This window comes from Trichomycterus rosablanca, chromosome 23 (genome assembly GCF_030014385.1).
Source record: "Trichomycterus rosablanca isolate fTriRos1 chromosome 23, fTriRos1.hap1, whole genome shotgun sequence".
NCBI lineage: Eukaryota > Metazoa > Chordata > Actinopteri > Siluriformes > Trichomycteridae > Trichomycterus > Trichomycterus rosablanca.
Window position 1 is genome coordinate 2,181,436 of NC_086010.1, and position 25,509 is coordinate 2,206,944.

The 25,509-nt window shown below is 46.8% G+C and overlaps 1 protein-coding gene across 2 annotated transcripts in view; it reads left to right on the plus strand.

Moving 5' to 3' along the window:
- Window positions 1–1,090: 1,090 nt before the first annotated feature.
- The window catches only part of ago3a (argonaute RISC catalytic component 3a), a 37,685-nt gene continuing 13,266 nt past the window's right edge, over window positions 1,091–25,509 (plus strand). The window contains exons 1-10 of one of the 2 annotated variants that reach the window (XM_062985647.1): window positions 1,091–1,688; window positions 12,495–12,666; window positions 14,014–14,134; window positions 14,418–14,626; window positions 16,115–16,251; window positions 17,824–17,958; window positions 18,370–18,457; window positions 21,500–21,647; window positions 21,738–21,857; window positions 23,946–24,089. In XM_062985647.1, coding sequence (XP_062841717.1) covers window positions 1,670–1,688; window positions 12,495–12,666; window positions 14,014–14,134; window positions 14,418–14,626; window positions 16,115–16,251; window positions 17,824–17,958; window positions 18,370–18,457; window positions 21,500–21,647; window positions 21,738–21,857; window positions 23,946–24,089 — 1,293 coding nt within the window. In that variant the 5' untranslated portion in view covers window positions 1,091–1,669. The remainder of the gene's footprint in view (window positions 1,689–12,494; window positions 12,667–14,013; window positions 14,135–14,417; window positions 14,627–16,114; window positions 16,252–17,823; window positions 17,959–18,369; window positions 18,458–21,499; window positions 21,648–21,737; window positions 21,858–23,945; window positions 24,090–25,509) is intronic. The other variant, XM_062985648.1, reaches the window with a different exon arrangement.

A 25,509-nucleotide genomic window follows, 5' to 3' on the forward strand; every position in this document is an offset into this window, starting at 1 on the left:
CAGCATCTGCTTCTTTGTGCGATTAGCAATAAAATTTAGTTGAGCGGGGGCCTTCTTTCTTCCACAGCGGTGTCTATGCCCATGGCGAAATGGTTGCTCGGCTGTGGACAGTCTCGTCTGTGTTAAAGCAGTTTCTAATTCAGTCAAACCTCGTTTCTATTGGGTTTTAAGTTACATCTGACCACTTTTTAATGTAGTTTTTAGAAGCTCTGAATTACCAGCTGTAGAGAATCATAATCAGTGAAAGGATTTGTGTTTTTAACTAAACCCAGACCCAAACATACACAAATTTGTGAGACGCTTAGCACAAAATTCTTCATACATATACCTTACAAGTGTAGGTAAACTTTGCACTTTAATGATGATTGGATTAATAGATGAATTTGATGAAGTGGTTTGTTACTGCATACCAGCTACACCATACATCTGTCATAAGGTAAATATCTACTTTGCTGTATGTTTTTAACTTTGCTGATATTCCAGTATTCACAAATACATTTATAAGATCATTTAAATTCATGAAAGATCATTGAATTATAGAAAAAGATCGAGTTCTGAGTCCTTTTCGACCTGACGGACAATTGCAGTGTATTTGTTTAGACTTGAATTTGATGTTGTTTGAGCTATTTCATTAAAAGTCACATCTTACATCTCTATAATTAGTACTAAATGCAGTGTAACTTTAAATTCTTAGAGATAATGTCGCCTGTTTTAGGAAAATACTTTAAGTTCAACGCCAAGCATTGATTGAAAGCTAATCTCACGTCTGTTCTCCTGGTTCTGCTTATTCTGGTACAAACAGTACCAACGAGTTCTTTTATTAGCACACTCGACCAATCGGGACGCAGCTCTCGAGCGATCCTTCGCCATCCGACCAATGAGGACTCGCGTCTTGCTTTACTTTTGAGACTTCGACCAATCAGCGTTGAGCTGTCAACGGTTACAACGTCCGTCGACGTATATTACGACTCTCACCATATTTAGGCAGTCAGTCTGAGCTCAGCGGAGTTGACATCGGGAGTCCTGAGCGTTTGCTGGACCGAGACGTTTTAACCTATTTTAAGCGATTTTAACTCTTAACAACCTTCAAGAACGGTTTAAACTTACAGAAGAGAACCAGCTTGTGTTTCAGAAATCCAAATTTAATAGCAAAGTTCAAGACGAGCTCGTTTTTTTCGGATGGGAATGTCAGGCTAGGCTAGCAGCCGTTAAGTTAGCATGGCAACCAGCTAGCGTTAGCTAAACAACCAAACTTTTTTACTTTGGCTCATTTCGGTCCCCTAAAATGTCGCAGTACGTTTGGTCTCCCAGCTAATGCGCGGCTGTGTGGATTCTTTTCGGGCGTCGTGACAACTTCTAGCCGGCTGACATAAGTGTTAGTTTGCTGGCTAGCTCAGTCGCTCGGTTGGAGACCCGCGAGCACCGGGGAGAAGAGTGACAGTCAACCCGGGTTTGAGTCGCAGGGAGACGGTAGAGCAATCGAGACCGAGCCGCTACCTGTCACCCATCCACTAGCGGTGTTTTTTACATCATTGTTGCTGGGAAATCCATCCAAACAGGACATACGTGGAAGTGCCGGGTGGAGGCGTGAGTTCTGACCGGATTCAGCCCACGAAAGGAGTTTTATCAGGTGTGAGCCGGGTACGAAACCGGACAAGGAGCCTCATGAATGGAAATCGGAACTTCAGGTAGGTGCAGTACAGTAGAATATTGTATAATATTGTATAATATGGATGAACTGGGTTGGTTGTCAGACTTTTCACTCTGCCTGTCATTCCTATTGAACCTGAGCACTTGTAAATGCTTATAATAGTAGGTTTTGTGTCTGATCAGGTTGGTATGGGTTGGTCCTGCGTGTTCTTGTATGGTCAGATTGTCACTTCTGATGCCCTATTTCAGTAGTAATTGACTGAAATAAAAAGCCTATAGGGTGTGGTGATGTGTGGTGAACATTAAAATAGGGTCACTGTATGAAACTGACCATCTTTAGGTCTAATTATGAATTAATGCAGGGGCTCAAATGCATCTTCAATGTTTAGCTTCATGATTAGTTCTTTGTGTAGGACTGTAGGGCAGTTGTAACCTAGTGGTTAACGTACTGGACCAGTAATCGAAAGGTCTGCCACTGCCAGTTTGCCACTGTTGGGCCCTTGAGCAAGGCCCTTAACCATTAATTGCTTAGCCAGTATACTGTCACAGTACAGTATGTTGCCTTGGATAAAAGCATCTGCTAAAGTAAATGTAAATATAAACGTGTGGGTACCAAAGACTAGACCAGTAATCGAAAGGTCGCTGGTTCAGACCCCACCACTGCCAGGTTGCCACTGTTGGGCCCTTGAGCAAGGCCCTTAACCTTTAATTGCTTAGCCAGTATACTGTCACAGTACAGTATGTTACCTTGGATAAAATGTAAATGTAAATAAGTGGGTATCAAAGTCAAAAGGCAGTTGTAGCCGAGTGGTTAAGGTACTGGACCAGTAATCGAAAGGTTGCTGGTGCAAGCCCCACCGCTGCCAGGTTGCCACTGTTGGGCCCTTGAGCAAGGCCCTTAACCCTTAGTTGCTTAGACAGTATACTGTCACAGTGCTGTAAGTCACTTTGGATAAAATCATCTGCCAAATGCTGATAATGTAAATGTAAATGTATGGGTACCAAAGTGACAAAGCCTAGTGGTTAAGGTACTGGACCAGTAATCGAAAGGTCGCTAGTTCAAGCCCCACCGCTGCCAGGTTGCCACTGTTGGGCCCTTGAGCAATTGCTTAGACAATACGTACTGTCATTGCAAGTCTACTAAATAAAAGCGTCTACTAAATGCCTAAAATGTAAATGTAAAAGGTGTGGATCCTGTATAGAAGCATTGATTGTAAGAATTCAGGGTTTCCCCCCCTACATATTTGATATCCACATGTCACTGACTCACTTGGCTCACGTCACCTGGGTAAGACTCATAATAATAGTGATTATTCTATTTCTTATAACTCTACTGTATTGTTTAATCTTAACGTTGAAGTATTACTGGCATCGTTGGTGCTCGGAACCTGATTTTACCCCCCCCCTACGTAGTAAAAGAACCAGTTAGCGAAGATGCTATGGCACTGATAATATCAGGGATCAGGGATCGAGGTCTGTCCACCACATCCAGTGCTGAATCACAGAAACCACACTGACTCAGTGCGAGCAAGTTATGCACGGCACGGCTAACAAGCGGTGGTGCGCCTCGCCTCCAGGACGTTTGGGTTCCCATGTGGATGTTTTCAATCAAATGAGTCACGTCAGTCGTTCACATGGTGAATCCTATTTCTGATCTGAGCATCCCTGATATGTGGACTATATTTCCACAAATATTTAGACTCCTGATTATAAGCTTGTTGGTGTCCCATTTCAAAAACAAACAGTATTATTAAACAGAGTGACCCCCGTGTGATTTTCTCAGCTGTAGCTCTTATTGAAAGACGAATCACGAGACTTTTCAAGAGACTTGAGAAGGCTCAATTGATCCAGTTCCGGTTCATTCCATAACTCTTCAGTCGGGCTGAGGTCAGGACTCTGTGCAGGACGCTGTAATAAGGCAGGGTATCATGAAAATGTCATCTCATATAGAGAGGGAAATATTTTAGCGATATCACCCGCACATGTTCACACCAGCATCATTCTAAGCCGGAACAGAAGGCGAGGACGGTATTGCTGATGGTCCCGGGGGGTTGGTGAACTTTTGTTCTGTGTTATTCGTAACAGAATATGATGCCGTAACACTCAAGTGACCTACACAGATCCCTGACATTAACCTTATTGATCAACTTTAGGATGAATTGGAATGTTGCTTGTAAGCCAGACTTTCTCATCCTACAAATGCTTGATTGACTGGATGGACGGATTCCCATTAAAAAACCTAACATGTTTACATTTACATTTACGGCATTTAGGAGACGCCTTTATCCAAAGCGACTTAAGAGTACTGTGACAGTATGAAGTCTGAGCAACTGAGTGTTAAGGGCCTTGCTCAAGGGCCCAACAGCACCAACGTGGCAGTAGTAAGGCTTGAACCAGCAACCTTCTGATTACTGGTCCAGTACCTTAACCACTAGGCTACGGCTTGTGTTCTTAAGTTCTTGTGAAAAGCTTTTCCAGAAGAGTGGAGACTGTTATAGCAGCGGGATGGAGGGCAAATCATCCTGGCGATTCAAACTCTGGATCCCAGGGAAACTGGGCTTGCGTTATTTACTGCTGAGCCACCCGGGTACTGTTGCTATATCCTGGTCAGGGTCCTGGTGGGTGGGTCCTACTTCACCGTAATCTATCTATTCGAACCCTCCCACGTCTTCCTTCCTCAGATGTCTGTATTTAGACGCCCCGAAGATTCGAACCCGTGATTCCAGGAATATTCGGCTAGCGTAACGTACCGCAGCATCTCCCGAGCGGCCTCGTTAACAATATCGTTCATGTGAAATATCTTGATGCGTCGTGTACGGGCGCAGGGCAAGTCGGGTCACCAGCACAGCCACAGGCCCACCTGTCCTCTCAGTTTTTGGAAAAACCCCTGTAGATTCGACACGACTCATTTTTTTAAACAGGAAACTAAAGAGGGAGACGGTGGGGGGGGGATTCCAACAAGAATTGGTGTAACGAACATTCTCGTGTTTGCACTAGCAGTGAAGCGTACGGGACCAGTGACTTCATTTTGAATAATTTCCTTTATTCATACTCGTGTGTTTGATGGAAAACAAACATGTTGTGACTAATAAAAGGATTTAGTTCAAGGACGGTTTATAAGGAAAGTGTTTAATAGGGTTTATGGAGTGTGGAATTTGAGTCAGGATGTGTTTCTAAAAGGAACTGGCTACTCTGGACCTGTAACCTTAATGTAAACCCCGACTTTATCGTTTCTTTATTGACCTTTAGTGCGGTGGGTGTTATTAAATTTGACCTTTAGATAGTTTGACATCACTGTCGAATTAAACCCACATCTTAAAGTAAAGGTGGCCTACACATGGGTGATTTCTCAGCATGACTGGCAGTGTGTGGGGGCTTTATGATCACACACACAACACAGAATCTTTCACATTCAGACGGCGTGTTTGGGGTTTTTCTTTTATCGCTTTCATTTCATTTTTATTACCCGCTTTAACCTGGTGAGTGTCACTGTGGGGTCCGATTCCACCGGGGCACCAAACCACCCCCGTCTCAGACGCAGCTATTCGTGTCTGTATAGATGCCCGGCTGGCCGATAGCGCCACTGAGATTCGAACCCGGATCTCAGAAGTGGTTGGCTAGTTTAACAGACCGCCACAGCACTTGAGCACCTTTTACTTTATAATTCATTCAATAAATGTGTTTAATGTGTAAATGCACTAATCCCACACTAATCAAATAAATTAGTTTTCACAGTGATTCACAACATACAAAATACTGGCTGCAAAAAAACTGATAACACGTAGAGGGCGTGTTTCGAAGCATTTTGTTTCGTGATTAATAAGGACGTGAACGTTCCAACTGTTCTTAAAATAAATAAATCCCGTGTGGTTTCTTAGTTTACTTCCAGTCATGTTGGAACAGACAAGGATTTTCCTTAAACTGTTGCTGCAAAGCTGGAACCAAATAATTTCCTTTATATCAGTGATTTATCGCACCTGTCAGCAATCGGTGTGCTTGAAACGCATGAATTTAAGTATCTGTGTCCCAATATTTTTCGTCCATATAGTGTAGCACTGTGGCACAACAGACCAGAGTTGTGTTAACGAAGCTGTTGGCGCGTGGACGTCGGGGAGTTTGTGGTTAACGGTGCGTGACGTGCCAGGTGCTTCCTGTGAGTGTGTGTACAGAGCGGAACCACGACCCTCCAGGTGCCTCGGGGTGTGTTCAACGATTTTCCTACATCCACACCGAGCGCCGTGCTGTCGTCCAGCCCTCTGGTCCTCTGTGGGGAGTGATGTTTAATCTGTGCTACAGTGAGATGATGAGCTTTATTGACATGCACACGTGTAGTCGCAGCGAAGCCAAGACGTGCTGTTCTGGATTCAGATCCGGTGCCTGGTAAGGTCCAACGTGTACTCGTCTGTGGGCAAGCCGTAGCCAAGTGGTTAAGGTAATGGACTAGTAATCAGAGGTCGCTGGTTCAAGCCCCATCACTGCCAGGTTGCTGCTGTTGGGTCCTTGAGCAAGGCCCTTAACCCTCAATTGCTCAGACTGTATACTGTAACTATAATGTAAGTGGCTTTGGATAAAGGCGTCTGCTAAATGCCGTAAATGTTCATGTAAATGTCTGAGCTGAGTTTTGAAACCGTGCTCAACTGTAAATGAGCGGTGGCTCGGTGGGTAGCACTGTCGCCTCACAGCAAGAAGGTCCTGTGTTCGATTCCCAGGTCCAAAGACGTGCAAGTGAGGTGAATTGAAGAGCCGAAATTGTCCATGACTGTGTTTGATATTAAAACCTTGAACTGATGAATCTTGTGTAAGCAGTGACTACTGTTCCTGTCATGGATGCAACCAGTGTAAAACATGATGTTAAAATCCTAAAAAATAAATAAATAAATTCTGCCAGTCACACCGGGTTCCCACTTGTGGAAGTGTCGCTCATCAACTGGCATCAACAATCGTGCCACATTTATGGCCCTCAGATCAGATTTTTGGCAAACTGGACTGCACGTTGACCAGGATAATGTGTGGAAAACACTCACTCACTCACTCACTTAACCGCTTATCCAATTAGGGGAGGGGAGAAGGGGGGGTCGGGGTTGCTGGAGCCCATCCCAGCTTTTCAATGGGCGCAAGGCACACAGTAACACCCTGGACGGGGCGCCAATCCATTGCAGGGTGGACACACACACACACACACATTCACCTACAGGGCAATTCAGTGTCTCCAATAAACCTGACTGCATGTCTTTGGACTGTGGGAGTAAACCCACGCAGACACGGGGAGAACATGCAAACTCCACACAGGACGGACCCGGACGCTTCACCTGGGGATCGAACCCAGGACCTTCTTGCTGTGAGGCGACGGCGCTACCCACCGAGCCACCGCGCCGTCCGCGTGGAAAACAGCAACTGAAAATAACATTTAAATAACGACTGTAGTCCATCTGGATGTGCTGACATGGCGATTAAAGTACAGCACCAGTAATCAGAAGGTTGCCTGTTTAAGCCCCACCGCTGCCAAGTTGCCACTGGACTCCCGAGCAAAGCCGTTAAACCCTAAGAGCCCTAAATTTGATCTATAACACATCATCACACAGGGTTGAGTTTTGGATTCATGGGATAATTTGCGATGGTATTGTGGTGCGGTCTTATAGACTTTATGGCCAAAAGTACATGGACACTAGATAATTTTGTCATTATTGTGAATTCCATAAATGTGAATGTGATCTGTTAAATCGATGAGAAATCTGTGGTTTCTGGGGTGCGTTCACTCTCCCCGATGTTCTCTGCTCTTTTTCCACGTAGTTTCTTTCTGTTCTCGTCCCCTCCCCCTAAGACAGCACGTCAGACGGTTCCTCTGGAGAGTTTTCGAGGGCGTCCCTTTATTCCAGACACAGCGGAACGTGGAGGGACTGCGTTCCCCTGTTCTCTGAAACCACATTCATTTCTTCCCCGATGGTTATCACGTTAGCTTTTTAAATCTGCCAGGGGTGCTGGTGTGTCACTGTGGAGCTGTGAGGACCTTCTGGAGTCAGATGTTGGTCTGGAGAGCGTTTCACGTGTGGAGAACGTTCGCGTGTGTGTGTGTGCGATGTACAGAGAGAAGGGCCTTCCAGACTTTGTACAGAGAGACGTCCTTTGGTCAGGGCACAATCCGAGTGTCGGCATCGCGTCCAGGTCCGATCGTTCTGACCGAACGCCCGTCGGGTTCCTTTTCACGAGGCTCTCTTGGTGGCACTTCGGTAATCCTGTCCGTAACAGAGTCTCATTCACCTCGTCCAGAATGGAGCTCGTTCATGCGGTCACGCTCGGGCACCGCTCACCCTCTCCGCCGGTTATTGTGCCAGACTTTATCGCCGCGCCGAATCTTTAGTTCTCCTGCGGCTCGAGGCTTCGGCCGTGAGCACCGCGTGGACAAAAGTATTCGGACGCCCCTTTTAACGGTTGAATTCATGTGTTCCAGCCACAACGGGTGCGAACAGGTGTAATAAATCAGTTATATAAGGAAGATACATTCTTCTAACCCTGCAGCAACAGTTTAGGGAAGGACCTTTCCTGTTCAAGCATGACTGAAACCTAACCTCAGCTCTACTTAACAGCTCTGGAATGAATCAGAACACCAGCATCAGTGCCCAGCCATACAGTTCAGTCTTTTGACGGAATAAGCACAAATTCCCACAGACATACTTCAGGGTTTAGCTGAATAGAGGTCACTTAGCTTTAATACCATTTATTTTATTTTTTTCTATTTTATTTCTGCATTTTCTCCCAATTTAGCGTACTCAGTTTGTTTTCCGCTGCTGGTGGATCCCTGATTGCTGTTAAGGTGGGTATATCACTGCTCACGCCTCCCCTGAACCGGCACAGGCGCCTCTATCTGCTAATCAGGGTCCTCACACAGCGTTTGAAGACCCCACCCACATAGTCCGGTCATCCCGCCCTAGCAGAAACGTGTCTGCTGCAGACACTGCCAGTTCTGCCCGTTAGATGCCGACCGGTGGCAACTTCTGTAAGCGGAGCAGAAACAAGGAGGTGGTTTTAATGTTATGGCTGATCAGTGTATAGTCTACTTTTTGTATTGGTATAGAAGGAAGAACTGCTAGTTCACACCGTCAGCAACACAGCGTGAAAACAAAACATCACCTTCAAATCCTAATAAATAAATGCATAAACTGCAGATATGTTTGGACCTAATTTTAAAATCGATGCGTGGGGAGGTATCTGATTTGTGGTCAGGTCGATTTTCCTGCACGCTCTGTAGATGCTAGCCTGTAAAGTACGCCGTACTGCCATGACATTTGCTTGGCGTCAGTGAAATCATGGTAATCGAAGGTCAGCTCGAGTTCAGAAACGCCCACGGTCGATGAGCGATCAGCTGTTTGGGCGTCAAGAGGAGAAAAGTCGCTGCTGGTGTGAACGTACTATCACACCCAGGTCTCCTGGAGTCACGATACCGCGTGGCGCCCACCTCGCCAGCTGTGCCACACAGTATCATATCTAGTGTCTAATTTGTGCATCAATTCTTTTGACTTTGGATGTAATCTTGGCTGTTGGGTGGTGACGACAAACGACTGTCGTACAAACATGCTGGTAAAACCTGGGAGGCTTGAGTTCCTAACTACACAATCAGCCCATGATTCCGCCAGTCTACCCAGAACGAGCGTCCAGTTGAAACACGGTGCCCAGAGCTGCGCCGACGCAGCGCGATCGACGCGATCCTCCCTTCCGTCTCCCCCCGGCACGATTACGCTCTCGCTCTTCTCACTCCCCGTCTGTCTGTGGCCTTGATGCCTGGGCGGCGGTTTTGTCGGAGCTCCGGTGACGCGCTACGCCCGCGACCGTAGGAAGGAGGCTTTTCTGTGGTCGCGAGTGGGTAAGCGTGGGAGAAAGAGCTTCGCCCCCGAGACGAGAGCCGAACGCAGAGCGAAAGGACGGGCGCGCGTTTCTAAGAGCGGATCTGATGACTCACGCGCTGAGCGGAGGATGAAAGCAGCCCACTTTCCCCCTCCATTTTCCTCTGCGTTCGCCACCCTCTGGCCTCTCCAGTGACGGAAATAAAGATTACAATGTGCTGATTATCAGTCGAACGATACGGTCTGATGTCCATAATGTAGTATAGCTGGGGGAGTGGGTGTCGCACGGCAGCTTGGGTCCTCGCCTCCAGTAACAGTCTGTGAGAAGTTTGGCAGGAGGTGGATTTGCTGCTTTGACCTGCCTTTAAACTTTTAGTTATTGAGATGTGTGAGTTAGACACCCATCTAAGCTCTGTTCCTGCCTTGTCTAGTATTTATGGCTGGCACTCGACCCACCCTAATTGGTAAAAAAGACAGCTTACCGCTGTAACACGATGCCCTTCCTGGTGCAACCCACTTATTTCTATCTGGGGACAAAAGTTGAATGTCTGTCTGTCTGTCTGGGCCAAACGAATCAAAGTTGCCAGACCTATCAGACTCCGACCAGGATGAGATTTTGCTGTGTTTTGTTGGCACCCACGTTGCCCGCTGTGCCACCGAACTGCCTGCTTAAGTAATTCTTGCTCCAAAAAAGGCACATACCTTATTTAAACCAAAAAATGACCAATTGTGCTTGTTTTTACCCCTATCTGCTATTCCAGATGAACATAGACAAACTATCGGGAGCAGAATACTTTACTGGCTTTACTGACTACACAGAGATGATGCACTCAATATGTAAACACAAACATCAAACATTATCAGCACACTACACCGCAGAAAAGGGGGGGGGGGTGCTGGAGCCTATCCCAGCTTTTCAATGGGCGCAAGGCACACAGTAACACCCTGGACGGGCCGCCAGTCCATCGCAGGGCAGATACACACACACATCTATTCACCTCTAGGGCAATTCGGTGTCTTCAATTAACCTGACTGCATGTTTTTGGACTGTGGGAGGAAACCGGAGCTCCTGGAGGAAACCCACACAGACACGGGGAGAACATGCATCAAACCCAGGACCTTCTTGCTGTGAGGCGACAGTGCTGCCCACCGAGCCTCTGTGCCACCCTAGAAAAGTCTCTTACACTAACTTTATTGATTGCTAGGACCACCGCCAATGTGCCACCCAAGTGCCTGAATTAGGATATCTGTTCAAAACACGACACATACTGAAGATTGGGAGCGTATTCATCTCTGTGATGGCGCCGTATATCGTAGACGAGTGTAACCGTAGCCGGCGTGGCCCTCCGGCCGACTCGTTGTTTTGAACGTGACTCCTCCGAGTCCTCCGAGGGGGGGAGAACCCGAATTCGGGCCTCCGTGAATGCCTGTGAGTCAGCCAGGATGAATCACATGCTCGGTCTGATTCTCATTTCGCTCAGACTCGTTTTCGGGGCGATTTAGCGCGCGTGTTAGCGCTGCGGGGGAAGCTGTCGTCTTTTCCTTTTTTTGATGTTCTCTGGCTTTACAAGAAACACGCCGCCGACGTTTCTGTCGATGAGAGTGACGTGGCGTGGCGGAGGCTTGCCGGGGCGTTACAGCGGAGACGCTTTCTCTCAAGCCAGTCGGTCGGCATTCTGATTCCTCCCCAGCTGTTTCGATTTCCGCGGCCCGAATCGCTGCCACATCGAGGCCCGACCACAACAGCCACCTCGCACCAAAAGTGCTTTATTGTTCCGGCACACGTGGTTGGCACAGGTTCTAATCAGCACATCGTGTTGCAGGCTTGTGTTCTCTGTGTTCCTGGTATCCTTCTTCCCCTCATTCGCAGCGATTTGCTGGTTTTTTTCCCCACATGCCCGAGTTTTCTTTTGAGATAAAAAGGCCGCTGTCGTGCCGTGGGTGGTTTAGCGACAGGAAACCATTAGCAGCTGTAGCTAGACTGGCACCGTCTGGAGAAATGCAGTTCTGGTGCTCCGTCTCTTCACTTCTGAATCATGAGCAGTGAGAATTGGTTATGTATAGATGTGCTGATGTTTATATTCATCTTTCCTGCCTCGTTAGAAAGCTTTTACTGACACGTAGACGACGTATGGGACGCTAGACGCTCCTATACAGTAATAATATTAATTAAAACGGGAAAGTTATAGGACACCCACAGGTGTTATTCGATTCTCACTCTGGATGTTTGTATTACAGGTGAACACTCCACTTACCATATAGAAGCACTTTGTAGTTCTACAATTACTGACTGTAGTCCATCTGTTTCTCTACATGCTTTGTTTACCCCCCTTTCACGCTGTTCTTCAATGGTCAGGACCCCCACAGGACCACCACAGAGCAGGTATTATTTAGGTGGTGGATGATTCTCAGCACTGCAGTGACACTGACCTGGTGGTGGTGTGTTAGTGTGTGTTGTGCTGGTATGAGTGGATCAGACACAGCAGCGCTACTGGAGTTTTTAAACACCTCAATGTCACTGTTGGACTGAGAATCGTCCACCAACCAAAGATATCCAGCCAACAGCGCCCCGTGGGCAGCGTCCTGTGACCACTGATGAAGGTCTAGAAGATGACCGACTCAAACAGCAGCAATAGATGAGCGATCGTCTCTGACTTTACATCTACAAGGTGGACCGACTAGGTAGGAGTGTCCAATAGAGTGGACAGTGAGTGGACACTGTATTTAAAATCCTCTCATACCAGCACAACACACACTAACCAGAATGATCCACCACCCAAATAATACCTGCTTTGTGGGGGTCCTGACCATTGAAGAACAGGGTGAAAGGGGGGGTAACAAAGCATGCAGAGAAACAGATGGACTACAGTCAGTAATTGTAGAACTACAAAGTGCTTCTATATGGTAAGTGGAGCTTCCCATTTATATGGTGCATCTATGTGAGATCGAGTGCTGGTTGATACACCCATTAAACCTTTTCTTTCTTTTCTCCCCCTTCTTCCGCAGGAGCCGTTGGGGCCGAGTCCCTGTTCTCCATGCCCCGGAGGCCTGGCTTTGGCACCATGGGCAAGCCCATCAAGCTGCTGGCCAACTGCTTCCAGGTGGAGATCCCCAAGATGGACGTCTACCTCTACGAGGTGGACATCAAGCCGGAGAAGTGTCCACGCCGAGTCAACAGGTACGCCAAGCGTTCTGAAACGTGTTGCTCGTGTTGCCGAGTTCATGGTGCGCGGGGGTCGTTTACAGTGAGAGCGGAATGAATACGATGATTATTAATTCATATAATCATGAGTGTGTTTGTTATTCATTAAGTCATAATGATCCGGCAGCAGATGTTGCTGTATTTACTTGCCTAGCAGATTTGCAGGGCTTCGACCCCCTAGCACACACACACACACACACACACACACACACACACACACACACACACACACACACACACACACACGCACGCTTAGTCATTCGTGTTTGAATTCTGAATTTCCTTAAAGCAATTTAAAAGCTTTCAGAGTTGTTGCAGCAGTTTGGGGAAGGTCTATTTCTGTTCCAGGTCGACTCTGCCCATGTGCTGCAGTAACAAGCACACGGTTGAACACACAGTTCGACATATTCGGCGCAGAGGAACCCCGGTAGCCTTTATCTCGACCTTAAAAACACCAAGGAAAGCCGCTCGGGTGGCGCAGCGGTAAAAACACGCGCTGGAACCAGAGCTGGGATCTGGAATACATCGTATCAAATCAGCCACATGAACAACGATTGGCTTGTTGTTCAGATAGGGGTGGGATATTAAAAGCCGGATAGGGACACTCTCGTAACTAATGCAATTACAACGACAAAAAGAGTGCTGTCAGGGTGTGTCTCTCCGTACACAGTGCTGATCTGAATTGCACCCGTCAAAGTGTAGGTGATGAGATGCATACGGCTGCTGCCCACGTGTCAGAGGGGGCGTGGGTTAGCTTCGTTCTCCTCGATCAGAGCGGGGATCGGCATTGGTGGAGAGGAAGCATGACGCAATCGGGCAATTGGACGCGCTAAAAGGGGCAGTTTTAGGGACAGTGGTAGCCTAGTGGGTGGAGCTTAGGGCTATCCATTGTAAGGTTGAGAGTTTGAATCCCAGCTCTGCCATGCAGCCACTGTTGGACCCTTGAGCAAGGTCTTTAACCCTGTCGCCATACAATGACTGACCACGCGCTCTGCCCCCAGCTTTCATGGTACTGTACACATGTATTCTCTCTCAATTCTCTACATACTGATGTCCACACAAGAGTGGGGGTCTAATAAGCTACTGGTCCAGTGTTTACATACATACTGGCCAAATAATGTATGTAATCCTGGCCTGGGCAGTCACACCAATAGACGTCTATATAGTTTAATGCACAAATCTGAATAAATGATGAGCAATTTTTTATTTTCTGGTGTCATGTTCACCGTCCATGCGCTAAACACCGTAATACCATCAAACCGTACTGCTTTAATCTGACCGCTGAGCCACACCGACTCATTTTCCTCTGATGTGTGTCTGTAGGGAGGTTGTGGACTCCATGGTGCAGCACTTTAAGGTGACCATCTTCGGGGATCGACGGCCGGTCTACGACGGGAAGAGAAGCCTGTACACAGCGAACCCACTGCCTGTGGCACCCGCAGGGGCAAGTCTGGCTTGTTTTTTTAACCTAAATGTTACTTATCAGCTGCTTTATCATGGTCAGGGATGCAACATGACAAGATGTTCCACCAAGAATCAATGGGCATTAAGTGGGAATACTCAGGAGGGAAGCGCAGTCACGCTGCGACAAGGAAGTTGATTCATTACTCCTGTTGAAACGCATTCATTCAGAGATTAGAAGAGGTGTCCAAATACTTTTGTCCATAGAGTGTTTGTAGATCTACATCGATCTGACCGTATCACGCGGTTCTGTCGTCCTCTCACAGGTGGACCTGGACGTCACACTGCCAGGAGAAGGAGGCAAAGACAGGCCCTTTAAAGTCTCCATCAAATTCGTCTCTCTGGTCAGCTGGCACCTGCTGCACGAGGTGCTGACCGGCCGCAGCATGCCCGAGCCTCTGGAGCTGGACAAGCCCATCAGCACCAACCCGGTACACGCTGTGGACGTGGTGCTCAGACATCTACCCTCCATGAAGTACGTAAACGATCTCGGTCACGCCTCGGTCCCTGATTTGCCGCTTTGTTCCACATGCCGCTCCACGTGTATCTGTGTTTATCTGGATTCTCCTCCCTGTTTCACTTTTAAACTTGTGTTACAGCTCGAGCTTCTGAGAAACGCTGAGAATCAGAATCAGCTTCTCCCAGAGTCTAAAACGCTTCTGGTTCAAAATAAAGCTTAACGTGGTTTAATGTAGTAAAAGAAGGAGACAGGAGCACTAAACTTCTCTTCATTATTACTGCTCATAAGTTCCTCCACTAATCACATTCCTCACTCGCTGTTTTACTACGATAAGTCACGTTAAACTTTGTTCACGTTAAGCGTCGTTCGTACGGCCTGAGTGAAGCCCAATGAGGCAAAAGCGTGTGTGTGCGCCGCTGAGGGAAGCGCAGCTGCAAACATCTACTAGGTTCTAGTTCTTAAAACAGCCTCTGCCCACACAGTAATCAGAGAAATGTTGTGTGGGCAGTAGCTATTTTTGACCCAAGGGACTTCTGGCTCTGTTGTGCCCCATATCTGGGGATGGGGGAATACTTGGCACTCTGTTTGACCCCCAGTTCAAAGCAGAAGTCACTGAGGTAATCGGACTAGCCTGCAGGACATCCGAGAGCAGAGAAAGCGCCGTGTATTTTACGCTGACTAGTAACAGTGTGCATTGAAATGATGATGCATGAAACAGAAGTGTGGATCAGGGTAGTGATAGATCAGGACTAGTAATCAAAAGCCCCACCTATGCCAAGTTGCCACTGTTCGGCCCCTGAGCAAGGCCCTTAACCCTCAGTTGCTCAAAATTGTGTTCAGTCATACCTGCGTCTGCATAAAAGCGTCTTCTAAATGCTCTAAATGTAAAATGTAAATGGATCAAGTCTTGGTTTTGTTGTTTTGGATGTGTCCTTGTGTTCGAGAAAGGCTTACTATTAATTAAAGTTGATTTTATTATCAGGTGGCGCAGTGGGTAACTCGCGCTAGCCCACTCCCACTAGGATATAAGTGTTGTACCCCCAGCGGTGCTCTCAGCCGGTCGGGCGTCTGCACACATACAGACATGATAACATTTGTGTCTCGGACGGCCGAGGCTCTGCGGCGGATTGGCGTCTGGTCCTGCGACCAGTGATTCATGGGAAGCTGGACCCATCACGATCCTGATCAGGACAAAGGATCCAATGATCAGGACAAAGTCCAACTTTGTAGCAACAGTTTAGGGATGGCCATGTATTATTCTAGCATGACAAGCTCCATAAAGACATGAAGAAAAGCTTGTTTTAAAGAAACTCCAACTCCACTCTGAAATAAATGCCCTTGTTTTTCGGAATGGGCACAAATTCCCATAGACATACCTCCATAGACTTGTGAGAAGCCTGATGTTATAGCTGAATAGATCGCTTAGAGTTCCCTCTTTATTGTATATTGACTTATTGATCGATTCTCATGTTTAAACGTCGCATTTGACGGCTTCTGTTGCAGGTACACTCCGGTGGGACGCTCGTTCTTCTCAGCTCCTGAGGGCTACGACCATCCTCTGGGAGGAGGGCGGGAGGTCTGGTTCGGATTCCATCAGTCCGTACGACCCGCCATGTGGAAGATGATGCTCAACATCGACGGTAAGGGTTTTCAAGGGATCAGACGTCATAGAGGGACTGAATTTACCACTGCGTGCACTAGTACTATAGTACTACTTTCCCTCTGGTTCATCACAAACTGGACTGAGTATTGAAGAACTCCAATTGCTTGTTTATTTTGTTATTATAACTTTATAAAAGTCTCATTTAAATTCATTTAAATTATTTTCCACACCAACTGAGGGGGCTGGGGGTCCCTGTTGAGTCTGGTTCTTCTTAAGGTTTCTTCCTGTATTTTTAAGGGAGCTTTTCTTGCCACTGTCGCCCTCGGTTTGCTCAACGGGGGTTTTGGTCTGTCGGTCCTGGATTCTGTAAAACAGCTTTGAGACGATGTCTCTTGTAAAAAGCGCTATACTTCTCTGAAAAAAAAAGTCTAATTTGTTTGTAAACTCATGGTGCAGTGGTTAATCTTGGCGAGGTTCGAGGGAGGCACAGCGCTAAACTACGGCGGACCACGACTGCTGGGACCCAGGGTTTAAATCCTGGTTCTGTCTGTCTGTCCAGCGTCTACATACAGACATAATTGAATGTGTCTAGGGGACTCGGGATTGGCATCCTGTTCTTTTCTGGGTGTGATGCTGCATTACGGCCAGTGATTCTGCGGAAGTCAGACCCACCGTGACCCTGACCGGGATAAATCGGTGGTAAAATCTCAAATCTAACGGTTCCACGCTGATGTACAGAACTTGTTCTGGAATATTTGATCGCTTACGTTTGCGGCATTTAGTGGACGCTTGTATCCAAAGTAATTATCATTGAATACAATTTGAGCAGGGTTAAGGGCCTTGCTCAGGGGCCCAACAGTGACAACCTGGCAGCCTTATGATTACTAGTCCAGCCCAATAAATCACATCCATATTTGTTTTCATAGCACGGTAGCACCATGAACGGAAATCGAAACCGCAGGCTGCGTTTCAGAATAATCCCAGCACACTGGCACCACATTTACAGGCACGACTGCACTCCGAGGGGCTTCAGACGCCCCCCCGCTCACACCCCCAGCACCCCTCGTCTTGTCTGGCTGTTTTTTTTTGACTGCGTTCTTTCACACTTGCGGTTTGTGATGATGAGTTACAGTTGACCGAGCCCACGCCTCCTCGTCTGACCCCCACTGGCAGCGGGAAAGCCCGCCTGTCTAAGAGCGACTCTCTCTTCACAGCCTCATTGTGTTTCCCATAATAGACTGAATAGCAGCAGAAACGGCGCGAAAGCTGTCGGCCGGGGCCCGGCGTTGGGTTCACACCACCGCGGTGCATCTATGGGACCGAGATTGATCGGTGTCTCGCTGGTGTCTTCTGTTTTTTTAACGGTCTTGAGTGTGTTAGAAACAGTGACACACTTGTCTGTTGAGGGCCTGGCCGCTAACGCTGTTGATAGGTGGTCACATAGTCACACAGAGCGTAGCGTTCCCCTGAAACAAACCTGGTGAGCGATAAGTCGCATGCTGGAGTACAACGGGAAAAGCTAAAGAAATCAATGAATCAATCAATAAATAGAGCAGCATTGAACTGATTGATGCAAATTTGATCTGTTTGTGTCTCATCCTGCCCCCAGTTTCCGCCACGGCTTTTTACAAAGCACAGCCAGTCATCCAGTTCATGTGCGAAGTCCTGGACATCCACAACATCGACGAGCAGCCGCGGCCTCTTACAGATTCTCACCGTGTCAAGTTCACCAAGGAAATCAAAGGTAAGAGTTTAATTAGGCTTTCTAATGTGCATAACAAAAAAGAATCCGTCTCAACCCACCTTCTCGCCCCGAGCTATGCATCATCCGCTAACTTTTTTTGATAGGGCCATTCGAACATGAGTCACAACCAAATCCCTTCCATAAATCACTGTAATCAGCTGCGATGAGACTAAAACATGGAGCTTTTAGCAAAAAGAGAAAGTGGTTTGATTCGATGAATCATTTTGTACTCGGAGGTGACGCCCAGGTCGTACCTTCAGTGGCCAGATGTGACCGGCAAACCCTTAATAAAAACAATAAACGATGATACATGAATAAACGTGATGATAATCCAGCAGAACGAAGACATTCCAATTCATCTGCATTTTGTGTGTTTTTTTTAATGGTTCTCGCTCGCCTGCGTGTCTTCAGGTCTTAAGGTGGAGGTGACGCACTGCGGAACAATGCGCAGGAAGTACCGAGTGTGTAACGTGACCCGACGCCCTGCCAGCCATCAAACGTGAGTCAGACACTCTGTGTTCTTAACCGGGGGCCCCCAGAAAGGGGCGGAACCCAGCCTGTATGAGCTTAAAAACGGCTTACCACTGAATACTTCACCCACCAAATAGACTAGAATGCAAAAGTTTGTGGACACCCCTGTTTAACAAACATGCTTACTGTATACACTGATCAGCCAAAACATTAAAACCACCTCCTTGTTTCTACACTCACTGTCCATTTTATCAGCTCCACTTACCATATAGAAGCACTTTGTAGTTCTACAATTACTGACTGTAGTCCATCTGTTTCTCTACATGCTTTGTTACCCCCTTTCACCCTGTTCTTCAATGGTCAGGACCACCACAGAGCAGGTATTATTTAGGTGGTGGATGATTCTCAGCACTGCAGTGACACTGACATGGTGGTGGTGTGTTAGTGTGTGTTGTGCTGGTATGAGTGGATTTTAAATACAGTGTCCACTCACTGTCCACTCTATTAGACACTCCTACCTAGTCGGTCCACCTTGTAGATGTAAAGTCAGAGACGATCGCTCATCTATTGCTGCTGTTTGAGTCGGTCGTCTTCTAGACCTTCATCAGTGGTCACAGGACGCTGCCCACGGGGCGCTGTAGGCTGGATATTTTTGGTTGGTGGACTATTCTCAGTCCAGCGGTGACAGTGAGGTGTTTAAAAACTCCAGCAGCGCTGCTGTGTCTGATCCACTCATACCAGCACAACACACACTAACACACCACCACCATGTCAGTGTCACTGCAGTGCTGAGAATGATCCACCACCTAAATAATACCTGCTCTGTGGTGGTCCTGTGGGGGTCCTGACCATTGAAGAACAGCATGTAAGGGGGTAACAAATCATGCAGAGAAACAGACGGACTACAGTCAGTAATTGTAGAACTACAAAGTGCTTCTATATGGTAAGTGGAGCTGATAAAATGGTTTCAATGTTATTTGCTGTGTTTAGCATGTGAGGACAAATACCGTGTCAAATCTAGCATGTGCACAGGGTTAATACCCCACCCCTCTCTTTAAAAGTTACAGAGATTTAAGCAATAGTGCCCCAGTGGGAGTGTTTTTTTTATATATCAAATAACATCCTGGCTGTGATTCGGTTGCTGGTAACACTTTTTAAAGGACCCACACAAGCAGTTTCACAACAACCTGCTTAATGCAACCAAACAGTGTAGATAAATTAGTAGAGCGTCAACAGGGGGCGCTGCTCTCCATTTAGTTCCATTTATTTCAGTACAGTTTTATCTCCTATTAGTCATTATTGGACAGTTTAACCCATAACCAACCCTAAAGTGTCCCGTTAAAATGTAAAATACATCACAAAACCTTCATATGAACACGGTAATCATAATAAATATGAAAGCTCTTTTTTTGACATCATCAGTGTTGTTATTGTTCTTGTTATTGATCCTAATCAGAGTTTCTACCTTCATACTTAACCTGTTAATGGTCTGAGCCTTTACCAAACAGTTGAGATGATAACAAAAATGATGCAACTTTTCATGGATGATTTTTCAGCTGCCAGCTTCAAGTTGACACATCAGGCATTGCCCGATCAGGCATAACATTATGACCACCTTCCTAATATTGTGTCGGTCCCCCTTTTGCTGCCCCATACACAACTGTGCTGCCCTGTGTATTCTGACACACTTCTATCAGAACCAGCATTATCTGAGCTACAGGAGCTGGTCTGTTGGATCGGACCACACGTGCATTAATGAGCCTTGGCCGCCCATGACCCTGTCGCCGGTTTACCACTGTTCCTTCCTTGGACCACTTCTGATAGATACTGACCACTGCAGACCGGGACACACCCCACAAGAGCTGCAGTTTTGGAGATGCTCTGACCCAGTCGTCTAGCCGTCACAATTTGGCCCTCAGATCCTCACGCTCGCCCATTTTTCCTGATTCTAACATCAACTTTGAGGATAAAATGTTCACTCGCTGCCTGATATATCCCCCCCACTAACAGGTGCCGTGATGAAGAGATAATGTTATGCCTGGTCGGTGTAGGTCAGAAAGGGTGTTTTCCACACCAGCACAGAGATTCAGAACTCACTCGCCTGGGCGCCCTCTAGCAGACAAAATTGGCTTCCAGTCTGCTGGGGCAGGGGCGGGGGGTTATCAACGCTGTGTAAGGACCTTGGTCGTTCAGGGCACCTGTACAGAACAGGAAAAAGCACAGAGATCGAGCGTGGCTCTAATGAGAAGGGATTGGTGGACCGTGCACACGTCAGAGGGAGCGTGTGTCAGTCAAGACACACTCTCCTTGGACACCATTGGGGTCCCCAGCAGTCAATTGGCTAGGCTAAAATTGGGAGAAAAAGGAGGTAAAATGCAATAAGGCATCTACCAACATTTTTAGAGGAGTAGATATGGCCCAGCTTATTTTTACCCAAGTATTTAGACTGGAAGTAAGATCAACCAGACCATTAAAGGGTTACAAGCACGATGCGCAAATCCCCACATCACACAGAGATACACACATGAAGAGTTTAACATGTTCGACTCCACACACACACACACACACACACACACACACACACACACAGCTTCCGTTTGGGGAAATCGATCCCTTTTATTGAAGGCAGCGCTGGAATAAGAACTAGACGAAAGAGGTGCTGGTACAACGTCAATACGCCCCTTTTCATTGTGTCTGTTTTTGGTCCCGAAAACTCCTTATTGTCTGTAGATTTTCCCTCATTTATGCATATTCTGCCATTTTAGTCATATCCAGTTATCTGGTTGTGTCTCCTCTACTGCTGCAGACCCAGATCCTGGCTAAAGATGGCCATACATAACATGCCTGATTAGTTGCCAATCGCAGGGATCAGTATGGCGTACACAGAGTCACGCACTGCTCTCCATTATCCACCATCTCTCTGCAGCACTGTCTGTGATGCACACAGTCCTGTTAATGCCGGGATACAAGATACAAGAAAAGCTTTGGTCCGTGCTCATTGTGGCTTGTTATCTCCTACAGTTCTGTACACCGTTGTGTTTACTTTATTCCCCTGCCTGATCCTTCCCAGGTTTCCTTTACAACTGGAAAGCGGACAGACGGTGGAGCGGACGGTAGCTCAGTATTTCAGAGAGAAGTACAACCTGCAGCTCAAGTACCCTCATCTACCCTGTCTGCAAGTCGGCCAGGAGCAGAAACACACCTACCTCCCTCTGGAGGTGAGAGAAACACTCCTGGCTGTTCCATCGACCCTCGTTTGTTTGTTTTGACTTTTTTGTGTATTTATTTTCATGTTTTCATATTTTCAGGTGTGTAACATTGTCGCCGGGCAGCGGTGCATCAAAAAACTGACCGATAATCAGACGTCCACCATGATCAAAGCCACGGCGCGCTCGGCACCAGACAGACAGGAGGAGATCAGCAGACTGGTGAGTGCTGGCCCACGCTGTTCTGAGACAGAGCCTCCAGAGCAAAGCCTAATACTACCACCACCATACTACACAGTAGGCACTCACTATACTGCCACACCACCAAACTCTTCTCCACAAATCCCCCTTCCTTCATGTGACCTGCAACCAACCATAGTGGCTTCTTTCCTGCACTGCAGCCTCCAAGCCAGAGGTGGTGTCAAGCTTGCTTGACTGTGGACAGCTATATCTGTGCTCCAGCAGATACGCCCCTTTTCATTGTGTCCGTTTTTGGTCCCAAAATCTCCTTGTTGTCTGTAGATTTTCCCTCCATTTATGCGTTTTCTACCAATTTAGTCATATCCAGCTATCAGGTTGTGTCTCCTCTACTGCTGCTGACCATGACCCATGCCTCATTAGTTGACAACCGGAGGGATCAGTATGGCGTACAGAGTCACACACTGCTATCCGTTATTCAGCATCTCTCTGCAGCACCTCGACCAGCTAGCAGAGGCCGCTATTGCCACCCAGAAGACGTTAGCCAGTCGTGTCTGCATGTACGCCCCCAGTCAGTCGATTTAAGAGCTAAGATTCGAACTCAAGGGCTCGAAATCTCAGCACTGGGGGGCTAGTTTGTTTAACGCTTTGCCCCAAAAAGCTCCGTAGTATTTTGATTAAGGCTGCAGACTTATATATGCTTATATACTTATTTCCTATGATAGGAACGACTGGGTCACACTCATTTTAACAGCAGTGAGCTGGACCGTGAATGGATTTAATCTGACCATGTTCTGACAATGTACAAAATGTCCCTAGTTTGTGTCGTGATTTTAAATTGTAAAATTTAAATATTTTAAAAAATATCCCCTCAGTGTTATTTGTGTTTCCAAGTAGAAGTACAATACTCTTGAGCTGAAATTTAGAACCCACAGATTCTCAGAAGCCTCTGGAGTGTAGGGCTGGGTATCGCCACTAATTTCCTGGATCGATTCGATTCCGATTCACAAGGTCCCGATTCGATTCAATTTTGATTCAACACATTTAGGCATATTTGAGTTACATTAACAGGTTTTGTTTAAATATGTACAGATGTTCAGAGAACGAATGTGATAATTGTACAAAGAACACTCCAGAACAAAACAGAAAACAGTAACATTCATTTTTTATTATTATTTTATATGTCTGACACGCTACAACATTGTAAATGTAATGTAAACATACACCTGGCTGTTAAACAGCTTATGCCAAGTTTACACTACACGACACTCTGATTAACACCTGGTCACTGTAATGTTCACACTACACGACTGATCGGTGATATGGGGTTTTACATCTACACCATCTATCACCAGGGGGAATCACAGGTGAGCTTCTCTGCTCTCCAAAACTACGTTTTGTCACGAAAACACACGTGAGAAGTGATGAAAGGTTTAATGATACCACGTCCAAACATGCACATCAACAAGTAGCGAGAGATGAAAGTTTGTGCGCTGATGAAATAAATGAATCTGAGTGGATTTGGCAACACGAGCAGCATGGATCGTTCTGTAGTGAGTTGGAGGTTAATAAATATTTTGTTTTGTAGAGAACGATCAGGTCAGAAATACTGTAAAACTCGCGTGTGCTGATGTATTCTGATAGAAACTATATTACGCCCCTGTACCACCTGTTTACAACCTCCCCCCTGTTTCCCCTCGCTGTTTCTCACATTGATCGAGAGCCGAGTTTTGATCGCAGAGCGAACACCGAGTTCCTCCCGAATCCCATCGCAGAGCGAAAATCAGTGCAAAAAGTTGTGTAGTGGTCATAACTTGAGCTTCTGCCATGCTAAACTGATGTGCAGGTCAGATCTCGTTGCATGAAAAAACACTGGCTGGTCACGCGAAATTAAAGGGGGTAACCATAGTAATAGATTTCCGTGTGCACCGTAAAAAGGGGCGTTTTTAAAAGATCGATCTCGCGTTTATATGAATCGATCTCGGATATCGGATATATTTCGATTTTATAAACCCACCCCTACTGGAGTGAGCGAACGTCATTCAGAGCTCAGAAAACATTTGCCCTTGATGGATTCCTTAACTCCGTCCCTCACTTCTCTGTTCTCCTCAGGTGCGCAGTGCCAACTACGAGGCCGACCCCTTCGTGCAGGAGTTCCAGTTCAAGGTGCGGGACGAGATGGCCCACGTGACGGGCCGCGTGTTGCCCGCGCCCATGCTGCAGTACGGGGGCAGGGTGAGCTCAGAGAACTTTATGGTACCCTTACTTTATATCACGCTCTTCTCTCTGTCCGTCCGCTCGCCCGGCCCCCTCCGCCGGAGGAACTAACCCCATCTCTAACCTCAGCTGCTGTGGTTTTTTAAAGTGTGTGTGTGTGTGTTAGAATAACTTTCCATATTTAGATGAATATACTGCAGAATTTCTTTCTGGATCCCAACCCCCTCATGCCCCCCCACAAACTTTTATCTACCAATTTATTCATTTTCTTTTTTTTTTATTTCTGCATATTCTCCAATTTTCTCCGCTGCTGGTGGATCCCTGATTGCAGTCCAGCCATGCATTCTGCACAGGCGCCTCTATCTGCTAATCAGGGTCCTTACACAGCGTTTGAAGACCCCACCCACATAGTCCGGTCATCCCTCCCTAGCAGAAACGTGTCTGCTGCTAGATGCCGCCCAGCCGACCGGTGACGACGCCGAGTTTCGAACCGAGGAGTTCAGAATCTCGGCGCTCGTGTGCTAGCGAAATATCCCGCTGTACCACCCGAGCGCCAATCTAGTCATTTTCAATTCCATATTGTGAATCAGCTATTCGCATACAGAGAGCCACGCTAGGCACCATGTGACCCCCCATCATTCACGCAGGCGCCCGGACCAGTCCCGGAGAGCACATGTCAAAACAGACCTTCCCTTTGTCAAACGCAGCCAGTTGTGTTTGTGTGGATGCCCGGCCAGGTCGGTAACCCCACATTCAGACTGGCCTTGTGTTGCCCAAGTCATTGTTTGCTAACCGCTTGTGGATGTTTCTGACCTCAAGTTTACTGTCAGCTGCTTGGCTTCAGCCTTGATGTTAAATACTATACACAAACATGGTAAATATTTTAATACGATTATTAAGTTACCTAACGTGCTTACATTCGCATACAGCATCTCGATGGTATACCGTATAGCAGACCTGGGCGGCCCGCATGACGTCAGTGGCACTTAAAGATCAGGCGTAAATAAATGTACATCACACACGCCATATAACAGGATTGTTTTATTTTGACGGGAGCGCTATTTCTTTACATTTCTGCAAGTTTGGATTTACGTGTGTGCGAGACGAGTGTATCCAGCTTCACCGTAACGTGTCGGCGAACAGAACTGAGCGCGACTGACCGAGACGATCGAGTTTTTAACAAGACATGAACGTCAAAAGTCAGGTGTAAAGGTGTTTAAGGATCACAATTTAAATCTAGAGATTATATGGCTGTTACGGTACTGAACACAGAGAAATACAAGAACCTGAACGATGCAGAGCGTCACATCTGAAGCTTCACTAACTAAACTGCAAACCAACATCCAGGACTGGAGCAGTTAAGATCAGCTTTGTGATCCAAATAGCAACAGCACTTGGTGTAAAGTTCATGCACATTTTGTTGATTAAATAGTGAAATAATGTCGATGTTTTTACTCTG